The sequence below is a fragment of the Poecilia formosa genome, unplaced genomic scaffold, assembly GCF_000485575.1.
Source record: "Poecilia formosa unplaced genomic scaffold, Poecilia_formosa-5.1.2 Scaffold222, whole genome shotgun sequence".
Lineage (NCBI taxonomy): Eukaryota > Metazoa > Chordata > Actinopteri > Cyprinodontiformes > Poeciliidae > Poecilia > Poecilia formosa.
Genome location: NW_006800161.1, coordinates 1 through 23,991, shown reverse-complemented (window position 1 = coordinate 23,991; position 23,991 = coordinate 1). Strand labels below are relative to the sequence as shown.

The 23,991-nt window shown below is 40.6% G+C and overlaps 1 protein-coding gene and 1 long non-coding RNA gene across 2 annotated transcripts in view; one reads left to right on the top strand and one right to left on the bottom strand.

The window, feature by feature from the left end:
* LOC107838214 (uncharacterized) overlaps window positions 1-10,703 on the bottom strand; it is a 14,787-nt gene extending 4,084 nt beyond the window's left edge. Inside the window, exons 1-2 of the long non-coding RNA XR_001664280.1 lie at window positions 10,594-10,703; window positions 4,519-4,524 (exon numbers count right to left, since the gene is read on the bottom strand). This is a non-coding gene — a long non-coding RNA (uncharacterized LOC107838214). The remainder of the gene's footprint in view (window positions 1-4,518; window positions 4,525-10,593) is intronic.
* Window positions 1-23,296, top strand: part of atp10a (ATPase phospholipid transporting 10A) — a 31,052-nt gene extending 7,756 nt beyond the window's left edge. Inside the window, exons 4-14 of the mRNA XM_007568412.2 lie at window positions 2,866-2,972; window positions 3,058-3,189; window positions 4,631-4,761; window positions 5,994-6,246; window positions 6,328-6,545; window positions 6,622-6,816; window positions 11,543-12,098; window positions 19,200-19,303; window positions 19,674-19,800; window positions 20,740-20,924; window positions 22,161-23,296. Of these exons, the coding sequence (XP_007568474.2) occupies window positions 2,866-2,972; window positions 3,058-3,189; window positions 4,631-4,761; window positions 5,994-6,246; window positions 6,328-6,545; window positions 6,622-6,816; window positions 11,543-12,098; window positions 19,200-19,303; window positions 19,674-19,800; window positions 20,740-20,924; window positions 22,161-22,541 (2,389 nt within the window). The 3' untranslated portion in view covers window positions 22,542-23,296. The remainder of the gene's footprint in view (window positions 1-2,865; window positions 2,973-3,057; window positions 3,190-4,630; window positions 4,762-5,993; window positions 6,247-6,327; window positions 6,546-6,621; window positions 6,817-11,542; window positions 12,099-19,199; window positions 19,304-19,673; window positions 19,801-20,739; window positions 20,925-22,160) is intronic.
* The last annotated feature ends 695 nt before the right edge of the window (window positions 23,297-23,991 follow it).

The window sequence follows — 23,991 nt, the reverse complement described above, 5'->3', positions numbered from 1 at the left end:
TATGGCTTATTTTTGCAGATTTGTTAACCAGTCTTCTGTACTGTTTTTTGTTTGTTTGTTTTTTTCCATATGTACAACCTTGTTGGCGGTCCCACTCTGCTGTTAAATTTGCTGCGTCATTATCCATACAGTGCATGGTCACGGTGTTTTCATCTGAAAGAATGACTTATCTCCTTCACAAAACACTCAAAGGCACATTGTGATTTATTTGTGTCATGCATTCAATTTTAGTTGTATTTTTTCTGGCACTAAGTTCTAACACTTTTTTTTCCAGTGTCTGAATGCCAAGTCTTAGACTTGTTTGCTTTTATTAAATTGTTACATTTTCTCTGTAAATGATCTTAGATGATGGTTTGTAGACAAGTCAAGAGTTTCAAAGTTAAACTTGGGTTGCGCTCAAAACAAAAACAGAATATCTAAGCAAAAGATATAGTCAGCCTTGTTTGGATGCGAGGTTTGTGCAATTACAAGGTATGTAACAAAAACATACATGCCTTGATTATGAGCAGCTGTGTGTCCTCAAGCTTCTTGAAGGGTCAAGTTCAAGTTGTGTATCCAGTTTCAGTATTTGTACTGGAAATGATTAGGGTTGTTCTCCTAAGGTTTGCTTGCTACAATAAAAGTAAATTGAGATTTTTAACTTTTCTTTGCTTAGTTAATGACTGGTTTGGATGTTCAGCTGTAATTCAGTCAGTATAGATCATTTACTAAATGATGCTGTTTTTATTTTTTATTTATTTATTTTTGGACAAATTCCCTTTGGTTTTGGATGCTGCGGAGCTAACACTTGCAGCTCTGATATTAATATATAGATAGATAGCAGTTGCCCTTTCCCAGTTTCCAAACATATTTCTGCCTGTTTCATTATTACACTCCGCCTCTGACGATCTCTCACTTCCTGTGTACGTTTTTATGCGAGAACGACTTGACCGGGGTCAAACCAGTGGCTCTCTTGTGATTCCAATCTGTTGAGTACAGCAATGATCCCAAATGCGTGAATCTTAAAACTGTAATATCCCAAGAGTTGGTGATTGAACAGTTGACAGATAACTGTGATCAAACTTTCATCAGTCACCTAGATGTTAGTTGCCCCTCCACATGTTTACATGTTTCCTGTAAAAACAGAAGTTGTTGATGGGTCCCCTCCCTCAAAAGAGCCCGTTGGCTCTGATTGGTCTGCTTTAGTTTAGTTCGACCCCATCAGGTTAGGTCAGCTCTGTTGAAATCCAAACATGAAATGATGAGTCTTTGTTTCCTTTCCTAGGTGAGTGGTGCACATTCATTGTGAAACCAGCCCTTTTTTTTTTTCTTTTGTTCATTAGAATTTAAAGTTTATTGATCTTTCAGAATGTGCATTTTTACCGTCATATTACTTGAAAATGGACTCAAAACTACAATACTATGGTATCTGGGACAATTTATCGTCCAGTAAAATTCTGTCAGTGTAACAGGCCTGCCTGGAGCCCTGCCACTTCTCATCATGTCACCACATTAACACACTGGATTTGCCGAGCTCCCTGTAAAGGATCCACTGCGACTTGTCTTCAAACTATGACGCGCATTATTTGCTTAGAAACTCACCAGATGCTGCAGGTATTCAGTTGCCAGGCTACAGTGGAGCTCAAGGCTCACCGGTGGTTTATTACATTACGGTCAGTGACACCCGGTCTAATCTGGCTTCCCTTTCAGGGAGAGAGAGCGAGCTCAGAGGGGGTTATCTCCTTTTCTAGCAGTGCTAGCTGTGAGCTCCATTAAGCAATGTGTGTGAGCTGACTGCTTAGGGATCGGGGAAACTCGTGTTAATCTATGGACCAGTGATGATGTGTCTGTCGGCTTGGTGTCAGAGGTCAGAGCGTGACCTCTGTTGTTGGTAAGCATTCTGATAGTAGCGTCACAGTGTCAGTAATGTTTCAAATTCCTAAGAGCTACAGGAAACTTTATGAAACATTTGTTAAAAAAATGTATTAAGCTTTTTTTCACTTTTAATAAGGTAAACATGCAAAGCTTTTTCTTATATGAACTTTGGATCTACAATGATTCATACATCCCTTTTCTATTAAAATATCTGACAAAAATATTTAAAATATTTCATACTTTATTTTAGCAAGTAAAAAAAAATCACAATATAATTTAGAGTTTTTTGTTAGATTTGGCTGAATTGACTTATTAGTGGAATTCTGGATGTGTTATATGTAGTGGTGTCAGATTAAAGGTTGCAGACAACACTCAGATATTTAATATGTTGTTTTTGGCTATGAGAAAATCAGTTAAATACCTGGAATTTTGTGATTGAAATGGGACATGAAGAAGTTAAAGGGGTGTGGATACTTCTGTGAGGCTTTGCCTTCATTCAGGCTAAAAACGGACAAGCTGTAGGTGACAATTGAGGGAAAGCAGCAAGACGTGAAAAGCCTCATTGAGTCCAAGCTCGAGAGGTTTCATTTAGGATCAGTGGGAATTTTGGCTTAAATCAGCGCCTACTGTAATGGTTCACAGCACCTTGGCAGAATAAATGTATCTAGTCTTTTATCAGGGTTCTTGCAGGGTCTTCAACAAAAAATGTCTAACATTTGAAAATCAAAATTTAAAGCTTTAAAAATCTTAAACTCCCAGATTTTCATCCACGGTCTGAAATGAAATTTCATCAAGTCTTATTTAATTTTGAGCATTCGTGATCAGAAGTTGAGTTATGTGTCGCGTTGGTCTTAAAAAGTCTTTAAAATGTTTTAAATTTTACTTGATGAAACCTGCAAGAACCCCCGTTTTATTATCCAGGAAGGAATCAAATCTATAATTACTTTTTCACCTGAACGATAATGATTTTTTTTCTTTCATCTGAGTCATTTCTTAAAATGAATTTTCCAGAATCCACCGAAACGGCAGAAGAGACGCACTTCACAAAGAGAACCTCCTCCTGCGAGGCTGCACCGTCCGCAACACAGAGGAAGCCGTGGGCATCGTCATCTATGCAGGTCAGTCTGACCCAGCGGCGCCGCCGGACTGCATCACGCTCCCCTTAAGACCTGCGACCAACACGCCTCGCTTCTGTCTGTGCAGGTCACGAGACCAAGGCCATGCTCAACAACAACGGGCCACGTTACAAACGCAGCAAGCTGGAGAGACAGATGAATGTGGACGTGTTCTGGTGTGCCTTCATCCTGCTGGTGTTGTGCCTGTTTGTTGCTGTTGGTATGCAGAACTTTGTTTCATATGCACAAGTTGAAACATTTTTGCCCCATCAGAGGCCAGTTTATTTTTTTACTTCTTTTTTGTCATATTTAGATGTTTTTAGCTCAACAAACAAATGTTTAGAAATGAAAAAACAAGACCTGAGGAAAGATAAAAAGTAGACTTAAAACGATGATTTAGTTGTTAAAAAGAAACTTGATGCTTTTCATTTTTGATAACTTTCAGCCAAACGCTAATTTTTTTTAAACATAATGAAAAAAAATTGCTTCGACTTATTGTCCTTGTCACCTTGTTTGTAATTAAAGTCACAAACTGCTGGCTGGACATTGTGTGTCAGGATTGTCCAGTAAGGAGAAAAATTAATACTTCCATTAAAGCTGCGATATGTAACTTTTATGAATTTTTAAAAATATTTTTTATGTATTTGTGAGAACTGTCACTATGGTGTGACGGTATGCTATATGAGGTAGGTAATCTGTGAAAAGATGAAGCTCCTCTACCTCCTCCGAGCCATTACTGCCATCTCACCAAAAACAACCAATCAGAACCAGGAGGAGGGCCTTGATGCTGTCAATCACCCTCACATACTCACTGCTCAACATGCTAGTGGTGGAAAAATCACTTACCATTAAAGGAAAACTGTTCATCCCCAGTCACCTGTGGCTATGCTAACTAGCCTTAGCTTTCACTGCAAGCTCTGCTGTTAGGAAGAAGCTGCAGCTAGCAGAGAGGAAGGGAGACGGGGTATTGACAGTACTAAGATCCGCCTCCTGGCTCTGATTGGTTGTTTCTAGTTGGGAGAAATCAGAGGAGCTCTTTTTTTTCCTCAGAGTTTCCCAGTATACATATACGGCACACTGCAGCTTTAATTACCGGAAGTCTTTCAGGTCCTGACGCTTCCAACAAGTTCCAGACCATCACATTACTACCACCACCATGTTGAACTGTGAGAACAACAGTTTGTGGACATTAATTTTTTAATGTTGTTAAATAACATTATTATCAGACTGTTGTAACTGATAATAATAAAAAGCTTTGAGTCAACAGAATATAGAATTTTAAATAAGATTAATTAAAACCATTATTTTGTGACTTATGTGATTGGTTTCTATTTTGTGAGGGTTTTTTCTATTCTTACCATATGTTTATTTATATACACGTTTATTCATATATAAGTGAAATTGGAATCCATACAAAGTTGGCCTATTTAAGCATACCTTGTATTTGTACTATTATTGAGAACATAACCAATAAAAGAATGGTTCCTATGAGGAATTCGGAGAAAAAAATAAAAAAAAGAAATCTGTGAGAGAGCAAATATTCTAACACTGTATCCTAAATCATTCTCATATTTTGCTTATATATATATATATATATAAATAATGTTGTTTGATTTTTATGCTCTCCGTGTTTCTGCTGACCTTTGCTGTTGCCGTTCCAGGTCACGGGCTGTGGATGTTTCAGTACGGAGATAAGAGACCCGTGTTTGATGTTCTTAGTCCAGAAGGGACAGACTTATCACTTGTGATGTCAGTCATTTATCTCTTCCTCACCATGATCATCGTCTTTCAGGTACGAAATTGTGAGGAGCGGGGTTGGGGGGTGGAGGGGACAAAAAAAAACAACAAGTGAAACCCAGATAACACGTGCAGGGACAAACCGTATCAGTATTTCTAAAAGATTCTCTTCCACTGTATGCAGGCAGCGCTGTAAATCAAGTTGTTAACTGAAATTATTGCAACCTCTGAGCATATGACCTCTAAATCTTTATCCCCACTTAGAAAAAAAAAGAAAAAACCCTCAGCATGCAGTGAGGATGTATGCGCTTCATGCCTCACACAGCCTCTCTGCTGTGCAGGATCAAGTTGGGGAGGGAAAAGTTATCACGGAGATCTATTGATCTGTTTGCTTGTGACCTGGATCATCGGTGAACGTGTCACGCCGCTCCGTGTCATAAGCAGCGGATCGGTTTTGATCCTCGGGGTTTCTGTAGAAAACGGCGAATGAATGTCGGCGTGGTCGGTGATGTGCTTTAGCTGTGTAAACAGTGGCTACATTTGCCATGTGGGGGAAGAGCGGCGGGGGGAAAGCGTGCAAACTTAACAGCCTTCCCAGATGTTATGACTCAGTCTTCTCAGCAAAAGTGTTAATGGAAATGTCCCATCACCTCTCATACCAACCTTTTTCTGAAATAATCGAGCAAATGCGGAGCACACTTTTTAAACAGTCTTCCTCCCAGACCATGTGGTACTCTTCTGTTCGTGTATAAAACTGCACCAAGCTTTTTTAAATGTTTTTAAACTTTCTGAACTTTTTTTTTTTAAGAAAAGTTGATGAAACCCAACCAAATTAAAAGTCTGATATCAACTTTGTGAGTCCATGAAGCATTTTTAAAATATTTTCTTCATTCATTTATATTTCCTTCGTTGGTTTAAAAAAATCATACCATCTTTTTTTCATTTATTCTCTGTTTCCTTTCTAAGAAAACAAACAAAAACAAAACGATGTTTCAAATGACAGAAAATACTTGCCTACCAAGATGGCGCCTCAGTGGCACGGATCACTTCCTGTTCAGATTTGTAGGAGCTGTGCATAGAAGCAGAAAAACTTTGCTTGTCAAACAAGATGGTGGCCCTTGGTGGTCTGACATCATTCTGAACTACGGAAACTCAGGGAGTGCTTTAGTGGGGGAATACCGATGGCAAAAAGTCAAATGTTAAGCTCTGAGAAGTGGTTCAGACTGTCTGCTCACTTGTGCATTGTGTGCTCTGAATCCTCTCTGTGACTTTCCTTTCCTCTCCCAGGTGCTGATACCCATCTCGCTCTTCGTGTCGATTGAAATTGTGAAGATCTGCCAAGTGTACTTCATCCATCAGGACATGGATCTGTACGACGAGGAGACGGACTCCCAGCTGCAGTGCAGGGCGCTTAATATCACCGAGGATCTGGGCCAGATGCAATACATCTTCTCCGACAAGACTGGCACGCTGACAGAAAACAAGATGGTGTTCCGGCGCTGCACTGTGGCCGGAGTGGAGTACTCGCACGACGCCAACGGTGAGTTCAACCGGCCGACGCGCAACGCTGGTTTCCCCTTTAAGGTCCTTCCTAACGGCTGGGTGTCTTGACGCAACGCAGCTAGAAGGATCGCCATGTATCAGGAAATCGATTCCGAGGAGGAGGAGTTCATGTCCCACGGAGGCACCCTGCCCAGACGGGACAGCGTCACCAGCCATCAGAGCGGACGCGTCGTGCTACGCTCCCACAGCACCAAGTCCCACCGCAGGACGGGCAGCAGGGCCGAGGCCAAGCGGGCCAGCATCCTCTCCAAGCACACGGCCTTCAGCAGCCCCATGGTCAGGTCACCGCTCCGTCCAGCTCCGTCCTCATCCGCTCCAGTCCCCGCTAATGCGTCCCTTCGCTGTCCTGTAGGAGAAGGATGTCACCCCCGACCCTCAGCTCCTGGACAGAGTCAATGAATGCAGCAGTCAGCTGGACTTCATGCGCTTTCACCACCAGTCCATGTCCCACCTGCCCTCTGGCCTCTCTGATATCATCGATTTCTTCATCGCTCTCACGATCTGTAACACCGTGGTGGTGACCTCGCCTAATCAGCCCAGGCATAAGGTAAGGCGCGGCGGCTCCCACAGGCCTTCTGTTTGCTTTTGTGAATTTTTTTTGTGTCCTACAGTTCTCAACTTAAAAAAAGAATTCATTTTATTAGTGGCCCTAATCCTCTTCTGCACATTTCCTATGGTGTATTAAATAAACACAGAATTGAAGATGAGTAACTTCACTGAATGAAGAACAAACATGTTTCAACCAAAAATACACTTGCAGTTTTTGTTAGTTTCATAAGTTTTTTTATTTGGAAAAAATACTGATTTGTAAAATTTTTCTTTTGCCTGATTTTATTTTTTATTGCTACCTATATTAATTATTATCATTTTCATCCTTAAAATAGCAAAATTTCCACCTAACTTTATCTTTTGATTTGATGACTGATAATTTGATCATTTACTCACTTGAGTAAACTTTTTACCAAAAACTTTTTACTTTTACTTGAGTCATTTCTTGGTTGGCTACTTTTTACGTTAACTGGAATAAAAATATGTCAAGTAGTTCTACTCTTACTTGAGTGCAATGTTTAGGTATTCTTGTCAAGTGAATGTGCATAGCTTGTAATTTAGTTTTCTAAGTTGCAATTCAATGATTGGTTTAGAAAATCACTAATATTTGTGGCATAATAATCAAGTTTTTCATCTTTTAGGTAGTCAAAGAATTTAAAAGTTTCCAGTCATCCTTCCCAAGATCCACTTTCACTAGTTACGCTTTTCCTAAAACTTTCCAAAATAAAGCAAAAATGTCCGTGTTCACGTACCTTTCACTGCCATTCTTTGATGTGCTGTGTCCAAACACAACTGTGTATCCGAGTTTTGTTTTGCTCCTGCGTGAGCCTGGGTGTGGTTGTCCTGTTCTGAGGTGATATCCTCCCCACCCATCACACAGCTGCTCCCCCTCCGCCTCCTGTCCTGTCCCCTCATGCCCCCCACTTCCCCACCCAGAGGGATGGAGCCGTGGCGATTAAACTGCACAAAATGACACATTATTCATGTGAGTTTGTCCTTCAAGGTTATCGCTTTAGATGAAGAAAAAAAATACAAGCCTTGCGCAAAACAAAATCAGCAGCTTTGATGCAGCCTCCCTCCAGCTTTTGTTTCCGCTCGTCTTTATTGTTGTGATTTGTTGTTCCCCGTGCCGATGCGATTGTTCACATTTTATTAAGATGCCCTTGTAGCTAACCCAGCCCATTGAAGGATTTATACTTGTGTATTTGTGAGAGCCGTGAGTCCTGCAGTCAGGAGACCGCGGAGTGAGTCACCCTCCGTGTTGTCGTACAGCACCACCCCGGCATGAAGGACTGGGTAAAGGATTTTTGCCAGGAGAGGCATTTTCATCAGTGCAGGCGTAGTGATGGATTTATGCTAATTAAAAAGAAAGGAGGGTAAAAATTGCTCTGAAAAAGTCCTAAATTTAACCTGCATATAAAATACTTTTAATCAATTTTCTAAAAGTTAAGTAGATTTCTCGACCACATTGGTGCTGTTTAATATAATGTAAGTAATACACTGATTGAGAATGCATTGATACTGGATTTGTTTGACTAAGTACTTCCTGGACTGGGCCTGTCATGATAACAACTCAGAATTGTCCCAGACGTGATTGCGATAAACAATAATATTGTTTCGAGATAATTTTCAAGTTATAGAATGATGATGACGTGGTAATGCAAATACACCCTCTCAAAGATCAATAAATCTATATTTCTAATGAGCATTTAACTCTGGAAGTGGAAGACATTTTAAATATCCAAAACCCTAAACTTTTTCTTTTCTTGTAAGGAAGACAAAACAGCACTGTTTGGAAATATGTTCATTCAAGAAAAACATAGACCCTTTGCTGCTAATTTATTGAATAACTAGATATAAAAGTGCAATAACATACATTTTTGTTATGAATCTGTTATTTAGATTATTCAACCATCAGATTACTAACTTAGCTTTCAGAAGCCCCTTGTCAATCATAAAACGTCTTTGAAAAACATACTTTAGAAATGTGAGCTGCAGACGTCAGTGCTGCTGCGTCATGTTTTGCATTTTGGACTTGAATAACTTTAGTGATACCTTCTAGCACAAGCACAACTTGAACACAACAATATTCTTTTCCATTGTCACATCGGATCATTTCCAGGAACAAAAATTAACCCCCATGGGCCTAGAGAACCGACTTTTTCATCAGTCGCCGTTTGTGGGTGTCGCTTGTGTGTCAGAATTATAGACGTACAAGAAACATGTGAATACAAAGGTTCCTGCCAGTGATTTTTGTGTGTAAAAAAAAAATATAAAAAATAATAATAATCTTAGCCCAACTTTTTATTTTGAAATGGGTTCTTTTATCTTTTGTAACTCTGAATTACTTTCATACTACCTCAGCGGTACTGAAAGTGAAGTTCTATTCTTGCAGTAACAACTTCCACACTTGAGGGGCGTTGTGGTTAACATGACCTTTTTCCAACAAGCAAACAAACCATTCCAAGTGCTGCACGGTTTGTTTACTTGCTGGAAAAAGACCCGATTTCTCAGTTTCCGACAATTCGAACTGGATGAACTGCTACACATGCACTTCTCCTGAGTGTATAAACTGGTGAGTGACTTCAGTTTCAGCATTACAAACATCACCATTGATTTGTTGGGTTCTTTTACTTTATCACAGGCCATTCGTTGTTGCCTTTTGTTTGATCTCCTGACAAATTGTGTGGCATTGTGTTCAAATTTAGGTGGTAAAATGTTGAAACGGAACCAGTAATGCTCCACAGGGCAGCAGCTGTTTCCAGGCAGTCTTTACTAGCAGTTACATAGTTTCAGGCTGAGTGTACCAACCTGATGACCCAGCCTGTTTTCCTTCAACAAGCCTTCCTCTGCTTAGACTCCTGTCTTTCCCAAAATTAGCTCAGTGTTTGCTCTCCTCGCTGATCCTCATAGTCGGGTCACATGGGGGAAAACTGCTTACGATTGACTGCCAGGAAGTTCTCAGAGTTTTTTTTGTTTTTTTTTTATGCATGTGTGAGAATATAAAAGTGGAAAGTATTTGTGTGCTGTCAGAAACCAGCTGTTTGAGATCCTACAGTTTTGTTTTGTTAAATGTTGCAGCTGCAGCTTGGTTTTATTTTAAAAACCTTGAAATATTCTCCCTTTTACTTCACTTTTTTTTGCTACATTTACTTGAAACGCCTTTGATTGGCCAGGTTTTGGCTCAAACTGCATATCATTGAAGATTGTCATGTTGCCTGTGTGAAAAGTTTTGGTTTACGTCTTCAACACCTAGCAAGTCCAGGTTAACATGACTTGATTAGTACTTATAGGTTGCATGGTTGAAGATTTATTGTAAGCAATGTAGTTATTATCTGCTTTAAATGAAAGGGAGTTGTTTTGTTTTATGCTCTAAAATTTAGAAAACACTATACTAGGCTGTTTTTTTGGACTGTGTGTTGCAAAAGTAATGATGTATAAACCTTTTGCCCTCTTTTGTCATGTTACATCCACAAATATATTATAACATTTCCAGAGTTTCTTTCAGAAAACCTGCTGGTAGAGGCGCTACAGCAGCCCACCGTGATTTTGTTTAAAGAAATGTTAAAAGTTACAAAAATGCAGAGGTGCAAAAGTAGACATCATAATAATTTGGAAATAATAGTGTGAGGTCAACAGGCATGTGCAGGGACCGTACAATTAATGCACACCCCTTTGCTTAATCCGTCTTTAAAGGTAATTTTATGTATATAGCACATTTTCAGCAACAAGGCAATACAAAGTGCTTTACAGGATTTGAAAGGAAATACAACACTTTACTGTCACTGGTGTATTAAAAGTCCTATTTGAATTAAACAAACCATGCTCAGCCTGGTGGGGAGGCAAGTAAAGCCTGGTGGCCCACCAGGCTTATGATTCACTTGGGGAAACTTGATTTCATTGGGATTTTATGTCATAAAGGTCATTCAAACAAATAAAATGATTGACTGGTCTGATCAAAGTGACTTTGATTGGGACATTTCTACACATAAACCTGTTTTGATCTAAACCGTCCCATTTGAGCTTTGCCTCCATGCTCAGCAGTGTTGTTCTGTCCTCTTAACTGGTTTTTGTCCAGGATTGTCTTCTATTTAATTGAGTTATTAAGCATTTGCCAGTGTTATTATTGCAGTAGCTATTTGGTGAAAAATCCTACAATAATGTACATGATTCCTCTTTGTGGCAAAAGTACCCCTGTGGAATCTAGATACAAAAAACTGGACAGTGGAAACGTACAAGTTGAAGAGAAACATCAACATTGCTGTCTGTTGGCATGTTTCATGCAATGTGCTGAAACTTCTGACCAATTACACAGCACTTCGAGCTCGGCCCGGTCCTGGTGTCGAGTTTGGCAGGCAATGGAATGACGCAATTTACGTCATGTACCCACGTCAATGAAAGCCGATTTTAGCACTTCGGGGCCTTACTGTTCTCAACTATAACACTGTAAAGATAAGATAATACAGATAATGGATGGATGAATGGATTAACACACACCTTGCAGTTAAACAATTTAATTTTCAGATGTTTGATTGAACAGTATTCTGAAGTCCAAAAGTTTGGGATATTATTCTACAAACTAACCCAGCATGAACTCTTCCAAAACATTCTCCCTGCCCATTGATGTTTGTGGTTGTAAAGGGATGAAATAAAGTTGAAAGGGTTATGAATATATAACCCTAGTACCGCAGACGTGTATTTATCCTTTGATCTGTGTTTTCAAGGTCCGAACAAGATTTGAACTGAAGTCTCCGGTGAAGACCTTCGAAGACTTCATCAAGCGCTTCACCCCCAGCCGCCTGACTTCGGGCTCCAACAGCAGCAGCTCTTCCAGTCTCAACCGCTCTTCCAACAGGGGATGCTCCAGCCTGCTCTCCTCTCCCTCGACAGAGAGCACGCTAACCAAGCTGAACGAGGAGCATCTTTCCGGCACCCTGGAGCAAGCCTTCAGCGCCTTTTCACCTCAGTACGACGAAAAACCGCCCGACCACCCCGAGGAAGGAGAGCTGCGCTACGAGGCGGAGTCGCCCGACGAGGCCGCGTTGGTCTACGCCGCCAGGGCGTACAAGTGCTCCCTGGTTGGACGCCTCCCTGACCAGGTGATGGTGGAGCTGCCTCACCTGGGGAAGCTGACGTTTGAGCTGCTGCACACGCTGGGCTTTGACTCCACCAGGAAGCGCATGTCGGTGGTGGTGAGGCACCCGCTCACCGATCAAATCACAGTCTATACCAAAGGAGCGGACTCCGTCATCATGAACCTCATCAAACCTCCCGACACAGGTAGGGAACTAGACGTTCAGTCATTTCAAGCTGTTGTCTGGGTTTGTGTAGTTTGAAGAGAAAGATGGTGGCAGAGGAAGACTTAAAATTTTATCGCAATATTTTGTGGTACCATTGTGGTAACGATAAGTGTGAAGATAAGAACTATTTGTTACGTTTTAGGTGACTGTATGGCTGCGACTGCATGACACAACAATTATTAAACACAAATACTGTCCTTAAAAAACATTCATTAGTAATTCACTTCTTTAGGACATCAGTCATATAAAAAAAGTGTGATTTGTATCACTAAATTGCACACAGTAAGTATATTTAATCATATTTTCAAAGTTATTGACAATGGAGAAAAATAGCAACAATAACAATACAGACCATTTTAATTAAAAGAAAAACATTATTAATTTACAGCAACAGCAATGAATCAAAATATAAGAAGTGTATCACAATAAATGATAAGCACTGTGATAAATGCCCACCTGTAGTTGGGGTTGTCTGTGTTTTTGTGGTGAATTTCCGTTCTGGTTTAGAGTTGTTGAGCTGGAAGGAGACCCTCCTGGTCTTAAATTGTTTTGCATCCTGTTCTCGTGTTAAACTCTACAACACAACGGACTTTATGATGCCACTTGTTTGGGCAGCATAATATGCCAATCATGTCCTTGCAAAGACATGATTTGGAGTACAATATGAACTTGCATTTGACATGATGATGCTGTATTTATTCAGTTGGACAGTCACAGAGCAGCAGAGGCTCACACTGGACACAGACAACTGGCAATGTTTACCAGTAATATTGCTGTCAGAAGATTTTCTAATGCCATGAAATCCCACTGCTTGTGCACTTATGAAAACCTCTGATGCTTTCCAAAACACAAAGCCTGTGTTTTGGCTTTGCACTCGTTCTTTTGGAAATAAAAGGGGCTTTGTAACTACAGATGCAAGCCATAGTTGGTATTTTTGTTTGAAAACCAGTATCGTTTGTGCTACTTTACGTTGTGTTATCTTGTTGCATAAATAGTAATAAAATTAATTGACATTTGAGGTGATAAAGTGACCAAATGTGACAAGGTTCAAGGTTGTCTAAGGATGTTTTCACACCTGATAATCTGGTAGATTCAGTTCGATTTGGGACCAAAATTTCAACATTTGTTACATTTTCAGCTGGTGTGGTTCACCAGCTGAAAATGATCCAAACCAATTGGCAAAAACTTTTCCCCTCTTCGCCTGTTGTGGCACTGCACAAAGCACTACTGAAGGAAATGACACGGAAACTTCTGAAGAAGACACCAAGCGCAATTTCCTTTTTCACAAAGTGCAGACAAAAATGGAGTGGCGTCAGATTGTTGTAGGATTGGTCTTTTGTTGCTGATGAGACAACAAGCCATTTCCCCCACTAGCGCTAAACTCTCACATTTGTTTTGGTTGTACTTACCCAGAATGCCCCGCGCTACAGTCTCTTTCTTGCTTTTGGAGCGGTCTCCGGTCCATTTAGCGCTGTGGGTATGTATGCGTATGTGGGTGCCAGCGTTCACTTCAATCGAACAGAGACCTAGGTTTGTAGGCAGAGCAGAGTTTATTTTTCAGTTCACATCAGAGCTCAATTGCGCATTCACACCTTCCCAAACAAATCAGACTTTGTAGGCAAACAATCTAGAGCTTGATGAAAGTGAGCTAAATGGGGCTGGTGTGAATGTACCCTAAAGGTTTTTCACCATACACCTAATACTCACTATTAGCATGTCAGCCCACATAACCACTCATTGTTGACTGCTCAGTTCTACATTTATCAGTTTCTCTCTCTACCAACAGTCACATTTCTGGAGAACAAATCTACCTGAGCCTTTCAGCTGCAGCGCATTCGTCGGATTCTTTCTTTCTTTCATAACTAATGTAATATTTCCTCGCTTCCATCCACTGAGCTTTCCTCAGAATCCCCACCTCACGCTTTGAAAACCTCTCCCTTAGAAGATCCACCTCTTACCTAAACTCTGCTCTTTTCCACGTCAACAAACAAAATCGCAGGTTATGTAAGAACTCACTTTGAGCTTAAAGTCTGCTTTCTGCTACCTTTCCCAAATAAACTTCCTTTTTTCTTCATTTTCCTTGTTGCATAATCAAGGCGCTCCTTTGTATTCTAATGGTAAAGGCGCAACAGGTTGTTAGTATTCCAGGCACACAAAGAAACACTTAATTATGTTTTCTGCTAAATCTGTATACACGGTAAGGAGTCTTGGAAAGATTCAGTCCGCATTAAACTCTGACGTTTGCATCTGAAGTCCTGCTTGCTATATCACAAACTCTTTCATAACTGATGAACGACATAAATAGTTATTTGTCATCATGTGGAGATTTAGCAGATAAGCTGAGCTTGGAAAAAAACGGCTTATTGTGTTTTATTTAGGACACAGATCAGAGAGAATGGCAAAACTGTTGGAGGCATATTCTTTAGCCTTACTTGGGTTTGGTCACATCCCTCCACAAGATGTAAGGGTGAGACCTTAGAGTAAGCAAAACACAAAATAGAGACTTTTTAAATGTGACAACAGAGCACACACAAGCTACATTCATGTCAGAGCATTTTCTATCCACATAAATACAATTCTCCCCGCTCAAAACATTTTTTAAGAAATCATTTTCTGATTCCTTGTCTTATCCCTTAGAAGATCTGCTGTACTCCATCTTGTCATGGCAACAGAAACCTCTTCATAACTCTATGTAGCTAAGCTTAGGAAAAATGTTCAAGGCTAGCATTAACCTTTCCCCTTAGACACTTTGTAGAATATCATGAAAAGAGAAGATAAATTAAAGTGAAATTGGTTAAAAACTCTTATCTCTTATTCCCTTGCTTTAAATGGGACTTATTATTCAAAATCAACTTTTTTGTAGTCCACAAATACTTTTTGTTGTGAGCTCTGTAGGAGTGCAGAAAAGTTGCATTTAGTCTCTCGGTTCTTTGTAAACATTCTTATATTCTGTTTGGTTCATATTTTTCAATCCGTTCAGTTTTCTCTCTTCCTATCACGTTTCTTTGGGGGGTTTGGTACGTCTCAGTATTTACCATGGCAAATACTGAGACATAAACAAAGTAATGACAGTTGGTTAACAAATTTTGTGAATTGGCCTTTTTATTTTTCTTGCAGTGACTTTGTAGTTGAAGGAGGCTGAATAAGTCAAAATGTTTGGTTGCTGTGTGTGTTGGCCTTCACAATTCGTCGCACTGTCCCCAGGCATCAGAACCTCTGCTGAGTAGCAGTTAATATTGGATCGCTTTAATAACATCGACTGACTTTGGCATTTGCTTATATAAAAGATATAAAGGACATCTGTACCTCTCGTCTTGTTCATACTTACCTGTACAATAATAAGAGAAAATATTTTGAGAGAGACTGTGCTGCAGTTTAATCCCCCTGCTTGTCTGCGTTACATTCAACTCATTTGGAGACTCCCTCCATGCTGCAACGCCAGGCACATTAGCATAAAACTAAGGAACAAAACAAGAGTTTTGGTGATTAAAGTGTTTACCTTTTAATGTATTTAAACTCAAGTTTAAAGTGAGGGAAGTGCAATTTCAACAACAGATCATTACAAAAGTAGATCAGAAGTTAGTCATGTAAAATCCTATCGACTCTCCTGAACAGAAAGCGGTCCTGTTCAACTCTGAACCCTGCAGTGAAAGTAGGAGTACTGTGCTCCGTGTTATGGCTGCAAAATATGAATATAACAAGACAATAATAAGTTTCTTTTATCCAGAGAGCTACAACAATTTAGTGTTAGTTGAATTTTATTGTCTGCTATCTTGGCTCAACTCTTGACTAATGTTTGTACACTTTGGCATTTTTCTTTCCTTTTTTTTTGGCTTTTATGATTCATTTGTTTGTCTTGTTTTCTATTTTTCTTATGTTTTATGTTTTCTTCATCCTAATAATTTAATACAAAGCAACCTGTGCACCACTTTTCCTTGGCCTCCTGTTAGTTGATTCCTGCTATTATGTTGTTTTTACATTTTGCGCCTGTTCATTAGTAGCAGGAAGTTCCAGCTTCACAGAAAAATGAGTCCCCAGATATGTTATCCTCCTGTCCTGAGTGTAGATGGACACTCCTGTTTCACATGTTTTTAGACTGGCATCCCCACATTCGCTCAGATAAGGCTGGATTACAAAATAATTACTCAACTCAGCTTCCATTATGAGAAGAATGCAACTCTTTGGAATGAACACTATGTGGTTTGTTTATCACTTTAGGGGCATTTATGCAGTTTTCTCTGTGAAATCCAGCAGAGTGGTGAGATTTTGGCTTCATTCTCCCTCCTTTAACAGATTTAATGGTTAATAGGTTGGGTTCATGCAGGTTGGGTTTCACCATAATGCTGATCTGTGTAGTGATAGCTTTGATGAGGCTGTTATTTAGTGTTAGTCAAATACCATCGCACATGGAGGCGCTGAATGTGGTCTGAAGTCCCTTGAGCCTTTAGAAATTGCAGCGCGACTTGCGACAAAACTCCAGTTTCACCACTGCTGCATGGTCTTGTGTTAGAAACTCGTATTTTCTGTAAACATTGTGCTTTAAAATGATAATAAATATGAAAAAAAGAACTTTAATCTTCATGTCCAGGTTGACCTTGGTACACAGTGCCTTGTGAATGTATTCATACAGACTTTTCTCATTTTCTTATTAATGTTATAACTGCATAGTGTATTTTATTGATATTTTATACTCTTCACCCCCAAACAAATCCAGTTTGTTACTTCCACATGTGGTACTAAATCTATCGATCTGATCGTTTTCATAGCGCCTGCAGTCTGAACGGTCACATCACATTTCGTCCCAACTTTTAGGTCGTTCTGCACCAACCATAAACATTGGTCAACAGGCCTACCAATGTTTATGTTTGTGATAAATTGTCCCACAACTTATTGCAATAAATGATATTGTTGTTTTGAGACCATTTAATTAATATAGTAGTGTGACGGAGGAGCCGTCATGAGCTGGGACTTAATTATAAGTCCGTGTCATCTTGCGAGCACGCCCGCACACACATACACACAATCGCTAACTTACTTTTGTTGCAGCTTAAACTGACGCGGTTCATCGTGGGTGCACACGCGGTGTTCCTGCTTCAGTTAGCATATCCATCCTAACCTGTTTTCACTTCCAAACATTTTCCCGGTTTTGTTTTCAAGCAGGGTTATTTCCGGAATGTGGCGCCCCAGGAGGGAGTAATGTGATGACGTAATGATGTCATCAGAACGTACTGAGTGTTTTCTATTAAATTGAGTATTGTATTTTTGATTACAAGTTTATTTTTTTTCTCTTTATTATTATTATTATTATTATTATTATTATTTTGTATCCTTTAATAGTTTACTTGAGTTAGAAGTAATTGTTTGTTTTTGTTTGCTTGTTTGGTCTTTCTGTGGGCGGAGCCTGTGGCTTTAAAAGCAGGGCTCTGCGCCACAGGGAGGCAGTCTGAGAAGTCAGTGAAGGTGATGGACTCTTACACTGAAGGTACTGCTGTTTGTCTGATTTTAACCTGCCTTGGACGTCCTTGTATGTATTCTGCACCTGCCATCTTTGTCCACCTGAAGAAAAGCTAAATAAATTTCACTAAAGTGATCTCTGGCCTTGGGCAGTCATTTTTTTTGTTTGTCCAAGTCATAAGAGAACCCTGTCACAAGTAGTAATAACAGTAATAATGGCAACAACACATTCTCAAGGATCAATAAAGTTTAAATACTGGAACTGGAAATATCCAAAATGAATAAAGAAAACAGCAAAATAAATTTTACTGTCTGTGTGAACAATTATCTTTCAAAGAAAGGGATAGTTGCGACTAAAGCACCAGACTGAAGACTTTTATCACTCAGTTGTTGGTAAAAAGAGAGAGAAAAGAGAAAAACAATAAATCAAGCAAATGCAAATTAATGAGTTTCTTTTAGGGCTGCACAGTGGCGCATTTGGTAGAGCTGTTGCCTGGCAGCAAGAAGGTTTTGGGTTCAATTGCCGGCCTGGGGTCTTTCTGCATGGAGTTTGCATGCTCTCCCTGTGCATGGTGGGTTCTCTCCCGGTACTCCGGCTTCCCCCCTCAGTCCAAAAACTGTCAGGTTAATTGTCCCTAGGTGTGAGTGTGTGTGTGTACACTGGAATTGGAAGATATTTTAAACATCCAAAATAAAACAACAACCAAAAGCAATAAAGAAAACGGAAGTAAAAACCACACACAACTATAAATAAGATGGATTATGAAATTGTCCATCAGAAAATATGAATCAAGATGGAAATTATCGAGCTCATCTTAATTTGTCATGTGATTAATTGCTTATTGCAACACTTTTGTTGTTTGTACAATATTTTAAAACCCATCGTTTCTCCTTCCACTTCATGGCTGTGGTGCTCGTCACGACCTGTCTGCGTTCAGTCGCCATCACACGCATTAATGCACTGGGGTCGTACTGTGACAAAATGCGAACGTCCTGTAGCTGGTCACCTAAAGGACCGGAGGTTTTTGCCGAGCCGCTCCAGCAGAAAGGGAAGCGCTTTCCTGGCGTTTGAAGCCTGAGGCCGCCGCCAGGATGCAGCTCATTTGTTCCTTTAGGTAAAAATAATTTGCTGCGGCAGTTTGTGGGAGGTTGTCGCAGCCAAGCTGGGCTGTTATTAGTGAGATTGTATGGCTGGCAGTCAGATTGCTGGCTGGTGCATCTGTGTCAGGAGAGCTATAAAGCCAATCTGTTGGTGTGCTGTTCCCTCTGGCCAAGATGCGGCGCCGCAGAGTCACGTCGGCTACGCTCCGTTACCAAACATAAGACCCAACATCCTCAGCAAACTGCACATGCTTGTATTAAACCAATTATGTAACGCGGCTGAAACAGGATGGTTTTATTTTTGTGAGACGAAGAACTTCTGCCACCAAGCTGTCTGCTTGATGAGACTGTGACGTTTTTGTGAAAAACATTGAGATGCATGGTTACTGTAGGTGTGAGCACAGATGGTGCTCATGTTTCTGTTAACATCTCAGCTAAATTTCCCCTCCCAGAGCAAAGAGTATTTGATCTTTTCGAACCAATTCTTTCTGTTGTCTTTTTTATTTTATTTTTTATTTTTTTTAAGGCAACACCAAAGGAAAGCGTCAGAAAAAGATTTTCTGCCGGACGCAGAACTACCTGAACCTGTACGCCGCAGACGGCCTTCGCACACTCTGCATTGCCAAAAAGGTAAGCGATGGGGTTGTGCGTCTCGCTGGATTCTGGGTAGGCTGCGTTCGCAGTCCGGCACAGATGACTGCGCGGGCCAGCCCTTCCAAACGGGACATGCTTCATGACTCAGCTGCAATCTGTGCCTCGTTCCCAGGCTGCTAATTTATGCTTTCACAGGCCGGGCTCCGTGTATTCCTTGCTTGTGCACAGCCTGTCACCAAAGCCGAGTGATGAAACACCTTGTCAAGGTTTCACATTCTGCTGTGCAGGAATCACAGCAGTAATGTTCCGTTTTTACACAAAAAACAGAAAAGCAGTGATTCTTTAGCTGTGTGTGTGTTTGAGTGTAACCTTCTGGTGTGTTTTGTTTTGTGTGTGTGTGTGTCAGACTTTGAGTAAAGAAGAATACGCCCGCTGGCTGCAGCGCCACCTGGAGGCCGAGACGGCCATCCAGGGAAGAGAGGAGCTGCTCTTTGAGTCGGCGTTGAGGCTGGAGACAAACCTCCACCTTTTAGGTTTGTTGGGTCACTTTTCAGTTTCAGAACGACTTCCTTCATTTTTAGACCAGAAAAAAACGTCATTCTTCTGGAGAAGTGTGGAGTTTGGTTTCGGTATTTTCTAGATGTGGATAAGTTTGGAAAAATAAACCCCTTTTGTCTCAAATGTTGTGTCCTTTCCATCTTTTCTTTTCTTTGTGTTCTTTGCATTATGTCCTACCTTCTATCCCTCCTTTGTTCCCGTTTTCCTCCTCTCCTTTCTCTTCCTTCCTTTTCATGCTCCTCCATCGTTTCTTCCTTGTGTGCTTCCCTCTATGCTTCCTTTCTTTTATGTAATCTTCCTTATGTTCTTTTCTCTGTTGTGCTCTTCCTCCTTTTCTTCCTGCCTCATGTCTTTCTTTATTTCTTTTCCTACTTCCTGGTTTTCTTTGACTCATGTCCTTTCACACTCCTTAAGTTTATCCTTAATTTCCTGGATCTTTTGTTTGTCTTTCTTCCTTCCTTCCTTCCTGCTCCTTTGTATCCATTATTCTTAGGATCCTTCTCTTTCTTTCTTCTGTCATTTCTTCTGTGTTTTTTATTCTTTCCTTTCTTGTCCCTTTTTCATTTTTATCATAAATCCTTTGTTTTTTCCCTGTGCCCTGTATTCTTTCCTGTCCTTTCTTCCTTGTCATTCTTGTCCTTCCTTGTGTGCTTTCTCTCTTAATTTCTTTTTTCCGTTCATTCTTTTTCTTCTTGCCTTCCTTTCTTTCCCCGTTGTTCACACTTTCTTTGTCTCTTTCTCTTTTTTCCCTCTTTCTTTGTGTCTTTGTTCCTGTCTGTCTAATAACATAAATGACAGAGAATTGTGGGAAGCTGAGTCTGGGAAAGTGTGAAACATGTCGATGAGAAACGTGTCTGTGTAATGCTGGCGGTTGTGCAGCATTGTTGCAGACGCTGATATGCATCTGTCCACAGGAGCGACTGGTGTTGAGGATCGGCTGCAGGACGGCGTCCCAGAAACAATAGCTACGCTGCGGAAAGCCGGCCTGCAGATCTGGGTCTTGACGGGTGACAAACAGGAAACGGCAGTCAACATTGCCTACGCCTGCAAGCTGCTGGACCCCGATGAGGAGATTATAACGCTGAACGCCGACTCCCAGGTGGGCCACAGCACCCAAAAGCTCACCCTGTTTACCTAATCAATGCCACATGCTGAATAATCAATATATTAATTATGTACAAACCAAACATTAACGTAGGCTTCAGACAATTCAGAGTCAAGGCGTACTGTGGTTTTACACAGCTACGGTTTCAAGACTGCTAAAATCCTCCATCATACCGTTGCTATGGTGTCGAAGCCTTTTCATGAGAAGCCAGAGGAAGTGAGAGAGTTTCCTGCTGCTGACTGAAGCAACAAAGGCACTTATATTTTCCTTCACTTCTAGAAAAGGTCTACACTGATCAAGCCAGGACTAAAACAGTTAATCGACTTAATTTTGATTAATCATTTTTGAAACAATCAACCTATTTAGTAATTGATTAATCATTAGCTGGAGTATGCAGACTCAAAAATGTAATTTTCAGAAAAAAAGAACATAGTTGGAGCAGTAGTGGAGACAAAACATAGATACATTTTCCATTCAAGACTCAAACTTCTTTGTCAGTAAATATTTTACCCAGAACTCCTCAGGTTGCATTTTTATCTGGTTCAAATTCTGTAAATAAAATCCATTAAACACCCTTTTGCTGTGTAATTACTTATCGTTTAATCACCAGGTCAGCTCTACGCTGTATTGATGTTAAGTCGTGAAGAAAGGACTATGATTTTCACATGTTGTTAGTCGTTTTCTTAGTTTGTTTTTGTTTTAGCTGCAGATGCATCATTTGCTACAAATGATGAAGCATTCTCTAATGGAGTACAGTTGCTGCATTTTGGATAACAAAATGCTTCTATTTAAAAATAGAATTGAATTATTTGCAGCTTTTAATGTATTTTTAATATTGTTTAGAGGGAGGCTTAAATGAAAAATTTGCAGAATGCACCAATTTATCATATTAATCGTTCAAATAATTGTCTAAAGATTGACTACTAAAATAATCAGACATAGCATTACGACTGCCTTGTATGTGGTGTGTGGGTCCTGCAGTTGCTGCTAAAGCAGCGCTGAGCTGTCAAATGACGGACTCTACTAGACCTGTGAAGTTGTGCTCTGCCAGCTTACCTTCTTCTCTTAACGCATCCTGGTGCCAGGAGTTTTCCAGAAAAGATGATTTGATTTGTTGGAATCCGTTGCTGCTAAGGCATGTGGTTTCCAGATGCAAAGCTGCTCGTGCGGTTTAGACATCGGCGTGTTGGTGCTGACCTCTACCTGACCCCGTACTTCTGTCTAATCCAGGAGGACTGCGGTGTGTTGCTGGAGGAAAGTTTACGTTACATCCAGTCCAAATTCCTCTGCAACTCCAGAGACCCATCCACCAAGACCTTCCTGAGTAACATAGCGCACTTTGAGATTTACCCACAATCCTCCCTTTCCTCCTCCCAAACCGCTCACTTCATGGTGCACCGGCTGGGCTTGGTAATTGACGGGCGGACCTTGGCCTACGCCCTGGACAAGAGCCTGGAGGATAAGTTCCTGGCGATCGCTCGGAGCTGCCGCTCGGTGCTGTGCTGCCGGTCCACACCACTGCAGAAGAGCATGGTGGTCAAACTGGTGCGAAACAAGCTGAAAGTCATGACTCTGGCCATAGGTGAGCACCGAGTGAATGATGGAGTGTGACAGAAGTTCAGATTTCAGTGTTGCCAGGTTTTGCTTGAATCCGATGGCCCAGCAGTTTTCCTGAAACCTAAAAATTGCTCTAAGTAGAACAGAAGCAAAATGTTTACAGTCCTACTGGGGTGTATTAAACACGGTTCCTAAGAAGTCAGGAATCCAAATATTTTTCCATTCTTCCTCTAAATTTTCAGATTTTATTTTTTGTCCCATGTTATAAAAGTTTGAGTGGCTGGAGAGATGCATCTTTCTGGCCATCCAGCCGTCAAACTAGGAATATAAGGTAGAAACAATAGAAATTGGGTCTACGACAGAGATCTGTAGTCTATCGGCTAACCGCGGTAATGCTTGTTGATAACATAATCATTTGGCATCAAAACAGAGAAAGCAGCGTGGCTGAAAGCACAAAGGAAGAGCTCAGTGAAAAGTCAGGTGCAAAAACATCAATTATCTGGACCTGGTTCAGGTTTAGCCTCCAGCAGTCTTTACGTGATGCTCAGGAGGAGTGCGGCAAATGTAACAGTCCGACAGCGGAGTAGTGGGGTGACACGGTGACGGTCTGGTGGTCTTTCCGAAACCACACCAAAAAAAAACAAACCTTGTAAAAGCGCACAGTGCAACCAATCCAGACCAAACTGAGATTAGAGAGCCGCTTCCAATGCTTTGGTTTGAAATCTAGTAACTTGAAACCTAACCCTCGTCTGATGACATACCTTGCTGAACGTTTATTTAGAACCCAAAAATGTTTTTCTGTAACTTCTCCTGAAGGTACTGTCAAAATAAATTGAATCATTATTGCAGTTTTAATGTTTGTAAAGGAATGCTATACATAGTTGGCTCTGCATTTCAAATTCAGCTTGCTAATAAAGAAATTGCCCATTCAGATGAATTACTCTCTGCCTTTTATGCCTTTGCTTAAGAATAAACCTTAAGGACAGAGATGCTGTTTTCATCATCGCAATATTTGAAAATAATATCACAAATGACCGTTGTCCTAATGCAGCTCTAATCAGAATGGTCATAACCTTTTGGTAATTGGATTGCTTCAGGCTTGTAATTTTTTTTCTTTTGCTTTAATCATTATCAGCTGTGATTATACCTGCTGTGGTATCTGGGTCATTAAAAATAACGACCAACATTATTGAAATCGAGCAGCGTTCCTCGGGTGCGGGTACAGCTTGAAGTCGGGGCAGGAAATGATTCTGTTGAATTTAGTGTTTTCTTGAAATTGTTGCCTTTTAAAATCCATGCTGAGCAGCTTGTTGTTTTGGACGTTTGCATTTAAGTGGCGTAACCGGCTGCGCTGACATGCAGGAGGGATCAGAATCCTGCGTTGCGCCACATGTGGGGAAAATTTTGGTTTCATAAACACAAACCCTCCTGGGAGACTAGCTGTAGCCAAACAATCCAAAAACACTTTGGTGTCTGTCTGGCTGGGACTCATCATCAGATTGTT